The 16,498-nt window shown below is 42.2% G+C and overlaps 1 protein-coding gene across 2 annotated transcripts in view; it reads right to left on the minus strand.

Moving 5' to 3' along the window:
• Window positions 1-3,294: 3,294 nt before the first annotated feature.
• Window positions 3,295-16,498, minus strand: part of lrrc4ba (leucine rich repeat containing 4Ba) — a 33,419-nt gene continuing 20,215 nt past the window's right edge. The window contains exons 2-3 of one of the 2 annotated variants that reach the window (XM_077559175.1): window positions 15,436-15,846; window positions 3,295-6,372 (exon numbers count right to left, since the gene is read on the minus strand). In XM_077559175.1, coding sequence (XP_077415301.1) covers window positions 4,444-6,372; window positions 15,436-15,678 — 2,172 coding nt within the window. In that variant the 5' untranslated portion in view covers window positions 15,679-15,846 and the 3' untranslated portion in view covers window positions 3,295-4,443. Of the gene's footprint in view, window positions 6,373-15,435; window positions 15,938-16,498 lie in introns of both variants that reach the window. The other variant, XM_077559174.1, reaches the window with a different exon arrangement.

The following is a 16,498-nucleotide window of genomic DNA, read 5'->3' on the forward strand; positions in this document are numbered from 1 at the left end:
ATATTTGATTACCTAAATATTTGTTAGCTGCAGCACTAGAGGGGGTTGCAACCCGCAGTGCTATACTGTACTATACATAATAATATGAATAGATAATGAAAGAGATAACCTGACACTTGGGGAGGACTGGACATCGGGAATTTCATGAATTTGCCGAATGCCAAGTCCATCCACGGCAACGAATCGAATAGTAATGCCTTGATGTCGATCGAACAACGAATCAGCACGTTGGACACTGCGCCACCGTTCCCCGGAAAAAGTTCAGGCTCAGGGTTTTTTTTTTTTTTAAGCCCTGCGTACGTGAGACGGTCGTCTGCAGTTGCATTCTTCAGCCACACGTGGCACTAGCGATTCAAAATTCAATTTTCTGCATTGAGCGGCTTTAAAAAAAAATACAAACAATACTGATTTCTTTTTTTTATCGCTAAGTTTGAGTTGAAATTAAATTACACACATACACACACCATCCTGATACATTTTGGGTAAACATAAACATCTCTTGCAGACAAACAAATGCAAGAATATGCAAATAAGTTGTGGCAATATGATAATAGTTAATGGAGCATGAGTGTGCGCCGTTGCACAACACGGCACTAAAAAATGGCCGTCGCGGCAAAGCTACCAACAAGCAGTGAGTTCAGCCAATCAACAGCCAGCTGGGCGGGCTTACGAGTCTTTAGCAGAGTTTATGGAGCGAAGGGAGACTGTCGCAGCAGCCACAGTTGCCAAGGAGACCTGATGATGATGATGATGATGGTGGTGGCGGCGGTGGATTCTGGAGAGGATGGGGGGCACTTGAGGTCGATGTAGCAGAGTTTGTTGCATGTCGTCATGGTGACAAGGCACTGGTGTTCAGGCCTTTGCCTCCATGATAATATCAAAAAAGATTTCCCATAAAAAAATTGGGTGGATGTTTTTGAAAATTCAGCCCCTGACTTACTTGAAATTTGGTGGACCTGTCTGTCATAACAGGACACAGGAACATTTCTCAAGAACCCAGGCCAGAAATTGAAAAGGAAGTCAGACATTTCGGCTTGAAGCAGCCCTATTGATCAATTATTTTAGAGTGTCCATGTAGAAATTGAAATAGAAAATAGCCCATCATCAAGACAAGATGTATGAAAAAAGTCTCAAGGACTCATGGCAGAAAGTGAACATTTTGACCTGAAGTGCCTTTAAAGTTACTTGTGTAAAGAAGACGTATGCTGAAGGTTTAGATCAACAATCGTTGGAGCGGTACACGTCAAAACGTTGTTTGATTAATGGAATTGATTGGATTACAAAACATTTGTCTGTGTCCGGACTCCATTGCGACGTTGACTTTTGTTCTGAGGTAGGATGTTCTCCATCCCAGCTCCTCCTATTCTTGCGTCTTCTGTATTTTCGGCTTTTATTGGTTGCTATATGTGTATTCATGTAAATCGTTTGTGAATGAGAGGCAAAAAATCTGCTTATTTTGAGGCCAAGTTAGCTTTAGAGGTGGGCGCATCAATGAATTTTGAATCTCCGTCATTTGGCAATCGTCAACAGTCCGGACACCCTTCTGTCATCGTCAATCCGTCAATATTTCAAGCCAAAAACGTCAAGCCGTCATTTGTCGATTGCTCAGCAAAATGAGCGGCCGTCATTGTAAAAACGCCCAGAGACTGTCAGTGAGAAGGCTTGTTCAAAGCTACTTCAGTAGAACTGGCTAATGCAGTTGACATGTATAACTCCAGCGAAGCTTAATAGATACAATAATATTATACCTGATACTTGCTTTAAATGTAGGGAAGCTAAGGGAACATTTGTGCACTGTATTTGGCAATGTGATAAAATAAAGACATTCTGGGAGGATGTAATCAATATAGTTAGTTTAATTTTGGCTACAAAAATCCCTTTGGATGCTAAAAGGGTGCTAATGCATATATACCCTAAAAAATTTGTACCGAGGTACCCTGCTCGTAAATTTATAGATTTTGCATTACAAGCCAAAAGAAATATAGCCCTTAACTGGAAAAAATCTGAATCGCTTACCATTGGAGTATGGATCCCATCAATGGGGCAATGCATGGCAGTCGGGAGAATCTCTTATTTTCTTTAAGAAAAAACTGGATGAATATGATACGATTTGGAAACCATTTATGCAATTTATTGAAAATGCTGATATTGGTTATCTTTTAAACGATATGCAGGCATTACTCACATTTTAGTGACAATTGACAGATATAATGTATGTATGTAAGCTTGTATGTATGGATGTATATGTATGTACCGGTATGTAAGTATATAATGTAAAAAAAATAAATAAATAAATATATATATATATACAGTATATACTGTATATATATATTTTTTTATTTTATTTTATTTAATGTGTATGTATGCATGTGTATATATGTATATCGGTACATTCTATAAGGTACCTAATGTAACACTTGAAGGAAAATAGAACTTGTCCATTGTTTATGTTTATATTGATGTATACGTATAAGCTATCTCTTTGTTCATTTTATGTTTACGATGAGGTTTAGTGTATAAGAGAGTGTGTTTGGGGAGGGTTGGGAAATGGCTTTTGCATTGTTTTGTGTTTTGTGTTGCGTTAAAAAACAATAAATATATTGTTTTAAAAAAAATTAGCGGCCGTCAATGTTTCCGTCATTCAAAGTGGGTATCCATCAATGTTCCATCAATCCGTCACCAGAATGGCAAATTTATTGACAGGTTGACGATTACATTGACGGATGAAAAAAAAACCTTCCGTCAATGCTTAGTTGGTCAATTTTCGAACTTTCTCCTCAATTGTCAACAAAATGGCCGTCTGTTATTGACAGATTGAAGGACCTTCCGTCAATATTGATGGAATGCCCACCTCTGCTCATCACTTATTTTCATACACTTTGACTACAATTTAAACTTATGATCTGCTGGGAAAGGAATATAGAGACCTTAAAGAGGGTATCAAAATAAAACTTTTGATCACTCGATCAATTTTTAGCCAGAGCAGTCACATATATCACACATTACGGTAAAATGCATTTTAACAATCTTACAATAATACTTACCTTAAACAAAATGGTTAGAACACACTATGGTAGACTTTGTTTGGTTAGAAATCTTTTCGATTTCTACTTGCAATCCCTTCTCACAACACTCACACTTTCTTTGTTCACATTCGACATTCTCTACACCCGTAAATGTTACACACTGTGGGTCACATGATGTCATGTGAATACTATTGATACGGTACACCACATATTTTAAAAAGCCATCAAGAAGAAAACATCCACTTGAATCCAACTGCCGCCATTTTGTATGCCAGTTTTTTTTTATTTCCAAAATGACCTGGGCTATAACAGAACAATTGTCGGCATAATTAGAACCCGTGGAATAATCTAATTAGAAGAACAAGAAGAGTACAAGAAGAAAGAACACTTTTTTTAAAAGAAAAAAAGAAAAAAAACAAGAAAATCAAAATGGGAAAAAAAAACACATCATCATCGTAATATTTCTTTTTTCTTTTTCTTTTAAAAGATAGCTAGACATTTCTATATTTTTTCATTGATTTGTCTTTTTATTTATTTATTTTTTTAGAAATAAAAAAAAGTCTGTTTTTAGTTGTTTTTTTTGTCCCACCGACAAGTTGCGCTTACCTTCGGAAAACCGCCATCTGTGAGTGAAATAATCCTTCCAAAATCTTCCAATCCTGACATTTTGCTTCCGCTGCTGTTTTTGTCCATTAAAAAAGACCCTCAAGTGTACAAAAAAAAAGAGCCAACGACGTGATAATAACAATGCTAATGCTAACGCTAACATGTGAATCCAAAGATGGTGATTAGCGAGCAGCCTTTTGGGATTATGTACACTGTGAGCTTATAATGCTTATTATTGTTATCATTATTATTATTGTTGTTGATGCTACACAGCACGCCGCGGCTGACCCTGTTGGTGTGAGCACTGCCCCCCCAAAAACGGGCCTGGATAGAAAAAGAAAATAGATTCATCCAGCCGCCATCTTGAAAGGCGGACAAAAAGGACAATGATTTTTTTTTCTTAGATTGTTTAAATATACTCTTCACACTTTCTACGTCGGCAGCTCGTTAAAGATTCTTTATAATTTATATCTTCCAGTGAAAATATATTTACCGTTTATATATAATAATATCAAGTACTTTATATTCTTTTTTTCTCTTTTTTTTTATAGCTCTGGTTTGTCCATGAAGCCACGTGGAAACGCATCCCACTATTCCGACCACCCGGCCGGTCCGTAGAAATAATCCACAAAAGCTGCGGCGTCCTTTCAATTGGCTTGACTTTGGACTTTGGCAAAAAGTAGAGCTGCTTGTCACCTGAATGTGGGTGGGAGCATGTGCTCGATGAGGCGGAGTGGGGGCGGACGTCCAGAGATGACGCCCTCCACCTTTCGCGACGACATGGGGCTACAGGGGGATGTCGCAGGTCCCCTCAGATTTGAGTCTCTTGTACGTTCTCCTTGGAGCTGCTTTTAAAAAGCAGAGGCTCATTCTGCCCCTTGGCCATGAGGCCCTTGAGGGAACTGTGCAGGCTCATCTGAGGCAGTGGGACTGGGGTGGGCAGGGTGCCGCAGGTCCCCAGGCCGCCGCCGCCCATGGAGCTGGGCACCTGGGAGCAGGACATGGTCATGTTCTGGGAGCAAGGCAGCGGGTTATTGTTGTTGTTGACACCCAGTCCCACCATGTTGTTGCCGAAATGGTGGGTCTTGTAGTAGTTGAGGTGCTCCGAACGAGTCAGGTGCGGCAGGGCGACCACGTCTGAGTGGTGCCGCCTCAGGCTCTGGCCGCCTCCAATTCCGCTGCTTTGCGTCAAGGCGCAGCCCCCTGAGATGCCGCCTCCGCCGCCGCCCCGGCCGCCCAGCTCGTCCTCCACGTTGATGATCTCTATGGCCCGGGCGGGGCCGTGGTGCTTGTGGAGCTGGTGCTGCTTCCTCAGCTTGTAGAAGACCACCAACATCACTGCCGCCATGAAGGTGATGGCCACGAAGCAGCCGATGATGATCTTGGTGGTCTTCATCACGTCATCCAGGCCAGAGAAGCCCGGCTCGGTGATGGGCACAGTGAAGGTGGGTCGGGTGGCACGGGGCGAGGACGATGAGGACCAGTCGATGGACAGCGAGGAGGCCGTAGTTGGGACGCCGTCTGGCCACAGATGCCCCGAGGGGGTCGGTCCTGGTAGGACACGGATGAAGGTCTGGTTGATAGCCACCAGAGCAGACTCTTCTTCTCCTGGCGTCTCCACAGTTTCCACGGTGACCGTGGTGAAGTACGTGTAGTTGACGCTGACGTCGGCTGCAGTGACGTTGAGGACGGCGGTGGCTGTGGTGTTCCCGGCCGCATTGGTCACCATGCAGGTGTACTGGCCCGTATCTCGCAGGGTGACATTGGTGAAGTTAAGCGTGCCGTCGTGCAGCACCGAAATCCGCACCCGGTACGAGCCGTGTGTCATCAGAGTACCGTTGGGCGTGATCCAGTTTACGGAGGTGGTGGAGGTGCTGGTGCGGCACTTGAGCTCGGCTGCCATGCCCTCGGTAACGTTGAGGTCGGTGGGTGGCTCCACAATGACGGGCGCGTAGCAGGTGAAGTGGCTCTGGTCCAACTCGCCGATGTATTTTCCCTTGAGGAAGGGGGGCGCATGGCAGCGGGCGCAGCAGGTGGTGTTGCTGGGGACCGTCTCTTTCAGCCACCAGCTAAGCCAAAGCACGTCGCAGTTACACACCCACGGATTGTGGTTCAGGTGCACCCGCTCCAGCTGGTGCAGCGGTGTGAAGAGATCATGCGGTAGCGAGTGTAACGAATTGTGGGACAGGTTGAGCTCCTCCAGGTTTTTCAAATCGTCAAAGGCGTTGCGTTCGATGACCGACACTTGAGAGTGCATGAGCCACAGCTTCCGGAGTGAAACCAAACCTTGGAAGGAGCCGGGCCGGATGATCTCCAACCGGTTCCCCGACAGTTCCAGCTCCTCCAGTCGCACGAGGGCTGTCAACTTGGGGATGTCCCTGAGCCCGCACATTCCCAAGTTTAGGTAACGCAGGTTGACCAGGCCCACGAAGGCGGCGTCCGAGATGAAGTCCAGTTTCTTGAGTTCGCCCAGGTCAAGACGACGCAGCGAGGGCACGCGGTGGAAGGCGTAGCCTGGCAGCGTCTCGATGGGGTTGTTGCGCAGCCACAGCTCTCGTAGCTTGCTGAGGTACTCAAAGGCGTGCGATGGCACCAGCGTGAGGCGGTTGTCGAACAGCTCCAGCGTGTTGAGGTTGGGGAGGCCATTGAACGCGCCCACTTCGATCTGACGAATCTGGTTCTTGGAGAGCTGGAGGATCTCCAGGTGCCGCAGGTGCTTGAAGGTGTCCGACTTGATGACCTGCGGGGTGACAAGTGAGTTTTGCTTATTACTATGGAATTTCAGGCCCAAGAACTTGGCAGTGCAAAGGTCCTTTGTACTTGTAGCTGATGCTGATGCATTGGGGGCCTCAGCATGATAGAGAATCTACCAGTTTGTTCAAGATATGCATCCTGCGGGATTGTTTTGTAATTTAGGATTGACGGACATGACTCCCCAAAAGTCACTTGATAACTAAAGTTTTTTTTGTTTGCCTATGCCACTTTGACACAGCCATTTTCACTGAAGCAACCCCCTTGGCTCCCGGCTGTTTTACTGGATTTTGATTGATTTTGCAAGACCCACAGAATATTGTGTTCTATTGCTATAAAAACATGGAATCTACCAAAAGAGAGATTAGAGTCTCTTCTTTCATCAGGAATAAAAAGTATATTTCTATCTGTTCTATCTGAATATTATTATTTACAAATCTGATTAAAACAGAGGGGAAAGGAGGTTTCTTAAACCTGCCCTAGTTAATGCTTCAAGCATTCTCTTCAGTTCAGAGGCTACATCAAAGCCTTCTGTATGCTCTTGCATTAAAAAAAAAAAAAAAAAAAAAACGTATAAATATGTCTTCGGGAGCATGGTAATATTTAAAATAGAACGTATTTATAAGGTTTTGGGAGCAAATGAGTTAATGTAGGCATATCATTGCATCAAAGTTGGATGATCATTTCAAGGATTTTCCATAAACCGGCGTTATAGAACGGATTGTGTTCCACTTTGGGGGTTTCTGTGTGTATGTGTGTGTGTTGTCTAATCTTGCTCACACTCACACACACACACTCCTGGAATTGAGCCACCTCCGCCTCCAAATGTAGAGCAGGAAGTGGGAGGGAGGCGTTGGGGGCTTGTTGGAGGGTTGGTGGGGTGTGTTAGCGAGGAGGTGGGAGCTGTCAAGGCTTCACCGCGAGGGTCCTCAGCCGAGCAAAGAAAAAAATAAGCCGGAGAATCTAGGATGCCTTCAGGTGTTAAAACATTTTTAGATTTTTTAATCATTTCAAGAGAAGCTCCGGGATACGAGCGAGCGAATCGGAATGTATCTGCTCCAAAGGAAAACTAATATTGTGTTTTTAGTGTCTTGTATGCGGCAGCTTGTTCAAGTCCCAGAAGAAGTTTTATAGATGTAAGAAAAAGGGATGTGCATGTCAGAACCCCTCTCAAAATTTGCACCATGTGGAGTTTGGCTGTATTTTTGATTTGACAGTTGCCCTGAAGTTTAAACAGTAGCTACAACCAAGCTCATTAGATTTCATTTTGGCTAACAGCAAAGGAGTAACTGTGTGTTTTTTCATCTTTTTGTTGTGCTTTTTCTGGTGATGGTTGTAAAAAGAAACAAGAAGTTAGTGCGAAGCAAAAAGATTCACAGTAAATGACAGCTTTCATCCAGTGCATGCGTTTACGTTTGTCATGAACCAGTTCATTTGGGCGGAATCTTTCAGAAGTGCTCTTTGGAAAACTAAAAAAAAAAGATCCGTTTACATCAGTTTGACCAATCAACACAAATATGGGAAGACAAAAAATCTGACTAGCCAGTGCCCAAAATTGAAGTGGAAGTCCGTCATTTTGGTTTAAAGCAGACACTTTTGGCAAATTCCCTCAATAGCTTCCAACTTGAAAGTTAGAAGAAGAAGAAAAAAAGCCCCCAACACCAGAAATGGATGGATTTTGTTGTGACTGTGTTTTGGGTTGGGTCATATGTGACGATGTTTTGGGTCATGGGCCATATGTGACGATGTTTTGGGTCATGGGCTGATTGAGTGTTTTTTATGGTCCTATATTTGTCCCTTGAGATGAAGATGTTGTCAGTTGCTATGCAGTTGCTATGGTCCTGTAATTTTCACTCTTAGGTCCTGTATTTAGGTTCTGTGTTCTGTGACTCTTATTTTGCCATATTGGCCTTTAGTCTGTCATATAGAATTGAGCATAGGCCGAGCGAGAGTTGCTCAGTGACACCTTTGTCAGTATGTCGAGGTTGTCTCTCAGCACGTCAAGGTTTCTCTCCACCCAGCCCACTCAAGGTTCTTAGTGAAGGTTTTTCCATCAAGTGTTTTCTTGGAAGGCCATCTGAATCCAGCCCTGCTTTCTGTTGTTACTTTGTGTTTTTGTATATAATGACTGTGTTTTCCAACTTCCGTGCCTTGTTTGTGTTTGGATCACCACCCTATACCTCACGTGACAGATATGAGAATTAGCTCAGAAGTCTGCCGAGATTTTTTTTAAACAGAACCCCCAACACTTTTTCTTACCGAATGTCACAAAATTGGCTGGACATTTCTGTCATCACGGGATGTACACAAAAGTCTCATTAACATTAGCTGCAAACACATTTTGGTGAACAAGTTAGAAGGCCAGTGCTCACTGCTGCTGAAGACATTTAACATTTTCTATTCATATTTTTACTGTTTATGAATTTACTTATAGTATATAGATGCCATATAACTGTGATAATGTTTGTGTGAAATATATTGGACATATTAACTGTATTGTAATGAATAACACTTTTCACTCCCTTCCAGCTGGTGAGATAGGAATGTACATGGGAGTCAAGTTCTCATGGAGATAACACTGTGGGTCTGAGGGAGTCTAGGTCGCATGACATTATCTGTCTAATCATATATTTCCGGCTTTGGACGGGGAAATGGAGTAAACATGTCAGTAAATCACTTGTCTGTCTATTATAATTACTAACCCTTTGTCCAGCCTTAGAGGAGGAGTATGCTTTTTCATCTATAAAACGACTGTGTGTTTTCATATTGACACACTCGAGGCTTAACATCACCTTTGGAATGTAAGCATTTACTCAAGTGTCTTTAAGAGCTCTTAAAATAAATTCTTTATAAAGAAGGCTTCTTCATCAGATCTCATTTTTCAATTATTTTTGAACACGCAAAGATTACACTTAATATAGTAATCAAATAATCCTTCACTGCCTCCCGAGGAATACGGTGGTACTACAATATAAAGCGTCAAGCTCAGAGGTGGGCATCGAGGGCCGGAGTCCAGCAGGTTTTGCATGTTGCCCTTCTCCAACACAGCTGATATGTGATCAGCTCACGGGCAAGCTCCGCATAAGCCTGCTAACGACGCTGTTGATTGGAATCAGCTCGTGTTGGAAGTTGGAAGAATCCTCCAAAACCCGTAGGACTCCGGCCCTCGAGGACCCAGATTGCCCACCTCTGGTCTAGCTCTTGTCATGAATCACAACCTTTTTTTCTCCCTGTCAACATGTTTGTAATTACTTCCCTCGTAAACCCCGAGCTGGTTTTTAATTGAAATAATCTGCAAGGTTTGCAATCAAGCAAGCAAGCAAAAGTGAGGCGTTTGTGAGTCGATATGTAATATATAAACTCTTAATTGGAACATGTCTGACATTGTTGTTTATCGCCAACAGTCAATAAGTGGCACGTATATTTCTCCCGGGGGAACGTTTTTATGCGCGTGACCATAAACAAAACACACGGAATAAAAAAAATGTCTTTTACACGTCATTGAGCCCGTTTGGGATTTTAGGATTAACTTGTCAATGTTGACTTTTTCAAACTGCACTTGAGACGAGAGAACAGACAGAAAAGTAAAGCTGGAATAATGGATGAAAGATATTTAAGCTGCCCGAGAAATAAGAGAATATTTTATAAACGCAGAGTGTGGCGCATTTACGTGACAGCGGGCTGCCAAGAAATTTGGAACAATCTCTCAGCTGGGTGAGAAAACGGATGATTTCGGACTGCCCCTGAAGGTAACACCTGACCAGATGAGATAAATAGACGGATACAGATAGACAAACAAACGCATAGACCAATCATCTGGACATGTGTAACATGAATCAGTATAAGGTCAACCATACTTTGTTAATCCTTTGATTCCAGACTGAAGGCAACACCCAACTTAATGCGGTATTCACATTTTACATTTGGAGCAACCACTGTGTGTTAGGAACCCTATTATTTCTGAAGTTCCCTGAAGGCAACATCTGATTGAATGAGATTTTTTTAATGGTCACACTTAAACCATTTTGTGCTTGAATGTGACTGTTAAATAAGCCACTAAGAAAGTGTGGCGAAACTACATGCTTTTATTTTAAAGGTCTGACTTTTGACAATGTTGCATGAGTGTTGCACAGCACAAGGATGTGTTATTGCTTTGGGTTGTTAATAAAAGTGCCCTGCAATTGACTGGCAACCAGTTCAGGGCGTACCCCGCCTACTGCCCGAAGCCAGCTGGGATAGGCTCCAGCAACCCACGCGACCCTTGTGAGGACAAGCGGTTAAGAAAATGGATGGATGGATGGATTTTATACACAATTTACAAAATTCTTCAAATGAACGTTATTAGAGAGAGTCCTTATGACATTAGGGGTACAAGTCTCTACCCCCCCCCCCCCCCCCCCCCCCCCCCGCCAAATCTAAACCAGAAAGAATATTAAGCAAAGGTGTGTTTCTGTATAAGGTGTTCATTTGTGGAATCATTTTGAAACTGACCTGAAAAGATGTGAGCCACTTGCTGAGTTAAAAAAATAATAATGAAAAAAATGTTAACAAGCAAAGTAAAAAAATGTTTTTACTTAAATCAGACATGAGCTGGTAAAATTACAGAAACCTTGTATTTTTATTTTTTTTTTAAGATGTATCAGTATGAGTGTAGTGAAAATTGTATAGGTGAGCATGATGATATGATTCATAAATACATTATTATGGATGGTGTATGCGTATGCCTATGAATTTCATGTGCATATGCTGCTAGCAAATGTATGGACATGTCAAAGTGCAGTTGTATACAAGAGCAAGTTAATACTTCTTATTTATTACCTATTATTGTATTAATAATGCAAGTCAAAACATACAAAGAATAAGGCATAGGACTAGTTAAGTGTTCAACTTCTTCCTACTCCCTTTTGAACATGTAAACCATGACTAATGATGACTGTATAAGGTTTTTCTTCTTTTAAATGTATTATTGTAATTTTTCTGCTACTTGTTTATATGTTCAGCAAACAAACATGCAGCTGTCTGTCTGAGTCACACATTTTTTGTACAAATACTGATGCAGATAAAACAAAAATAAAAAGATTACAATCCAATCATATAAAAATAAGAGCAAACGAAAAGCGAAGTTCCACTCAATTGTGCATTCATCAATCATACTGGGCCAACGTTATGGTTTCAAGAAACACTTGACTTTATGCAGGGCTGTCACGCTTTACTTTAATTTCTCACGCTAAGAAAAAGTATCTGAAACCCATATGTACGGTTGCCCACCGTTCCCCGAATCATCCTGTACTTACGTAAACTTGGTCAAGGGACGCACTTTGTCCCGTAATACCACGAGAGCCAAAAATAGTCCTTAAAATGTCAATGAAATTAATGAATAATATAACTTTATTTATTTAATGTTACTCGCGGAAGTACATAGACCTTTTTCACAAAAGCTAATCGTTATATCCTGTATATCAACTTCCGGTGTTGTTCACAGCGACTGTAACAACGGTGCATCCAAAAAATAAAAGCCACTGTGTCGTACTGGGATGCTCTTCCTGCGTTTCAAACTTTATAAAAGCAGCCTTACTTTTCATTTGATTTGTTTCCCTGCGACACAGAACTAAAACAGAAGTGGATTGGAGCGATTCGGCGGGATTAAAGACCACATTTTATTATCAGGAAAGAGCAGCACACACATCTGCAGTAGGCATTTCACCTCTGAGGATTTCGTGTTGGGGCCCGAAACCCAAGGCTGTTCTAAGCATTTTCCCTTGGATTAACTTGACGCCGCCTCCTACGAGGGAATCTGTGTTTGATCGATGCTGCAAGTCAGTACAAAGTGGGATTATGACACATGTACATCACACGTTGCCATCATCATCATTGAAAACAGACTTTAATACTTCAATAAGGTCCTCTATGTCCTTGCTATGAATTAGGCCCAGAGAGTTAGCAGCTGCCTTCGTACCTTACGAGAGACTGTGGGGGAGCTCGTACGTGGCTTCATTTATAGAAAACTACGACCAATCGTAAACAAACAATCCGATCATATTGCTATTTTAAGAGATTGATGTGTGCCTAAATTGGAGATGTGCATTTCATTTTTTTGGGCCCTTGGCAGTGGCGAGCGCTCATAATAAGCTATTAATGCAGTGCATGCCCAAACCCTTCAATAAAATCATTGAAAATATTTAACTGTCAGTGTTATTATACAATACCTTAGTTCTACTGCTTTGGTCTTAAATTCCTGTGTAATTTGTCCTGTTTTCCTCAAAAATCAAGTTGTGTTAGTTCCGAGAGGTTATTTCTGTACGTGCGCCTTTTGAATAGCAAAATAGCTGGCAGTAAAGCATCTTATCGCGTAATTGGTTTACTTGAATTGTTCTGCGGTAAACAGTCAGTGGTTCAGTTCGTCGCCGAGTCACAACAATGAGTGCCGTTTTCCCGGAAAACTTTTGAGGAAAAGAAGAATATAATTTGAAGTGGTTGTCCCACTAAAGTAATCATCAGAAAAACAGGGAAGAATTTCGTCCGTCACTTTCAAGCCAGGACGTACGAGAAACATAAATGGCTCGCTGGCTGTCCACGGGTCAGCAAACAGTTGGTTGTTGGTTGAAATCGCTTGTGGCTCCGCTGCGAATCATGCCATGTCATTTTTTCCTCTGCCGGGTTGAGCCCACTTCATAGGCCAGTTCTGAATACTGTAAATTCCAACGTTTTGGAAAATTTGTGGGCATGTGATTGTGTCATTTCACTCGCTGGTTGCATTACACAGTGTGTGTATCAACCTGCGTCAGTCCTGAATATTTCCGCTTTAATTTCATACCTACACACTGGTATAAAACAATAATTAAATGTCTAATAATAAAAATATGTCACTCCAGCATGCCCACTCTAAAAGGTCACCGCTCGCCAAGCGCTCGTAGTTAACACGTTAAGCTTTTTATAGTGAGTGTCTATGAGGAGGAAGGCTGAATGCCAACATAATCCAAAATACTGTGGCGATTGTTTTGATATTTTCAGAGGTTGAACTGGGCATAAGACGTAGAGATGTGTGGGTGAACATTGGTAACTGTAGTTCTTGTGTTAAAAAAGAAGGGTTCATTTCAAACTCCCAGCCGCGGAAACCCCCAGGTTGCTATGGGTTAGGCGCGCACACACCACTACAGTGGCTATTCATAAAAGTTTTCTGACCTTAGGCAACAGCGGCCCCTTTTCGATGAGTTTCTCATGGGAAAATGCGTACCCTTTCTTCATTCTTTTTTTTTTTAGTGATGGAGTTTTCTTGTACAATGCTAGTTTACACACCAGCAAAAGTGATTTTTGGCAAATCCTTGAGTACTGCGCAATATACACTGTGCGATCCATTTTGCTTCTAACGCTTAATATAAGGACCGGAAGTTGAGACACACAACGGTCACTTAAATCTTCCAAGGTCTATAGCGGAACGCAACGCGCCAACAGTCTCGGCAAATCACAATCATGGAGGAAATGGAGTCGGGGTCTGTCGGGAGCACTGAACGAATAACGGTGAGAAACGGTACGCAGTTATATAACATTTGTTTGTGAATGATGCATGTTAAGCCGAGAGTTGGGCAGTTTTCTGACGTAAATCAATCTTTAAAGGGTAATTCCACAGAAAGTCAGACTCTTGCTCCACCCCTCACTAAGATTTGAAATCGGCGCTCAAATGGGGTGTTACCGGGAGGACCGTTGGGTTGTGAATGGAGAGAGAGTTGGGCGTGGTCTGGCTGTGATTGACAGCAGCAACTCGCTAAGAAGGCATTTAAGGAGGCGTGTATGAGACTGAGCCGGTGGGTGGTGGGGCAACTACGTCACGATCCACAAGTGATGTAGTCTGAAACTTCTCGTGGAATGAGAGAACAAACAGCTAAATTGTGTTTATCTCAGTGTTTAACTTTAAGATGGCACCAAACACACACTTTTTCAATCTTTCAACAAACTTGCACTAAAATGTCAAAATAATTACCAGGACATGTAGACAGCATCTGTAGACACCAGTTTATCAGGAAAAAAATAAGTGTTGAGTTGCCCTTTAAACATGCCTTTAAATGTGTAGAATTATAAACTGAAGATATATCACCATACTCTCTTAATTGAAAGTGTACAAAAGTATGTTTCTCAGGGAGATCAAGTGGAAGCTGATGTTTTTGAGGAGGATATGTAGTAGGCAAAGATTTTGGCTCATAACATTGTCAATTTCTTTGATATATTTTCATTATAATGTGCATATGCACCTATAAGAATATTTGAACTTTTGATTTTAAGAAATTATTTGCACTTTTCCAAGTTATGTGAACTTCTTCAATGATGAGCTTTTCAGTTTGTAAGATACAAAAAAATGGTTATACTTTAATGTGAAAATGGGTTAAGTTATGCTACCTCATTAAGAATCTCTTCTTTCATCAGGAAAAAAAAAGTATATTTCTAACTGTTTTCCGTTTTGCAGCAATTAGCATTAGAATATAGCTAAGATCTGTTTTAAACTGTGGGGAAAATAGCTTTTTGCAAAATGGCCCTGGTTGATATCTAATACTCTGTACTCTGCTGCCACCTGCTGGTCGCTTTTGTAATAACTACTATTGCTTCAACCGTTCTTTCCAGTTCAGACATGCATCAAAGCCTTCTGTATGCTCTAGCATAAAAAAAAACGTATGAATGAGTCTATGGAACACTGGTAATATTTAAAATAGAACGTATTTGTACGTTTTTGGGAGCAAATATTTGAAAATATCTGTTGCTCTTCCAACACCTCTTGTAAAAATCCACTTAAAATTTGCAGAAAAAGTCTTTCAGCAACAACAACAAAATGCAACTTTTATTGCGAATTTGAGAAAAATTGACTGCAAAATCAGGCATTTTAGCCCACAAAAATCATTAAAATTTGCAACAAAATTTGTCCAAGGGGACGCATTGCGATCATCAAAACCCCTGCACCCACACACACATAGCTAGATGGCGAGACTAAATGTTTCACGACATTTGGAACAATCACTCATAAATGTCTCCGATTTGGCCATGTTCCTGGAGGCACACTGCTCACCTGTATGGCGTTCTCCTGCAGATTGAGGTATCTGGTGTTGACGGAGATGCTGTCCGGCACGTCGTCCAGGCTCTGGCGGGTGCAGATGACGCGGCTGGCCTGGTTGGAGCAGGTGCAGTGGTCCGGACACGAGGACGACGAGGACGATGTGACCACCACCGCCGCCGCCAACAGGAAGTACAGCAGCGCAAAGAGGAAGGGGGAAGAAGGGCCGGGAAAGCAGGTCAGCGTGGCGATGCGCATGGCAACTGGGTCATGACCCGGCGCTGCGATCCGAAGGTGCGGCCCACGTGTCCAGAAAAGCCTTGGGGGATCCCGCCGTGCTCCTTAATCCCAATGCGCAGCTCCTTAATCCCTCATCGCGCCTGTGCCGCCTTGGCGCCGCTGCCGATCTCTGCGCTTCTTCTCTTGCTTGCCGAGGGAACATAGAGCGACGCAGATAAGCAGATGTTATTCCCTTTCTGCCGACACTCGTTTGGGGAGGATACAAAGCTGCGAGTCACTGAGAATAAACAACAAAGACAAGAAACAAATTTAAATATTTTAGGGACGATAAATACAAGAAAATTATCCCCTAACACAATTTTCACCAACAGACGCGAAATTGGGTGGACATGATTACCACATCAGGATACACGTAAACGTCTCATATCAAGGATGCCCATAATTGAACAGCAAGTTGAACATTTTGCTTTGAAGAAACCATTTGAGACGTCTTCTACGTACTGTCTCCTGGAAAATAAAACAAATTATAGGCCCAAACACCAGTTTCACCAAACAGCAAAAAATTGGGATTAACAAATGATAACGGGACACACAAAAAAGTCTCAAGGACCCAAGACAGAAAATGAACAGGACATTTTGGGTTGGAATGTTCATTTCATTTTTTGCTAATCCTTACTTCCTTACTGTAAAGCTAAAAACACTGACACCAGTTTCATCAGTGTACATGGAATTTGGTGGACAGGATGCACAGAAAAGTCTAAGATTCTAAAAGATTCATGCCCAAACCTGAACAACCAGTCGGTCTTTGTGATTTGAAGCAGCAATTTTGGGCATATTC

This window comes from Vanacampus margaritifer, chromosome 2, assembly GCF_051991255.1.
Source record: "Vanacampus margaritifer isolate UIUO_Vmar chromosome 2, RoL_Vmar_1.0, whole genome shotgun sequence".
Classification (NCBI taxonomy): Eukaryota; Metazoa; Chordata; class Actinopteri; order Syngnathiformes; family Syngnathidae; genus Vanacampus; species Vanacampus margaritifer.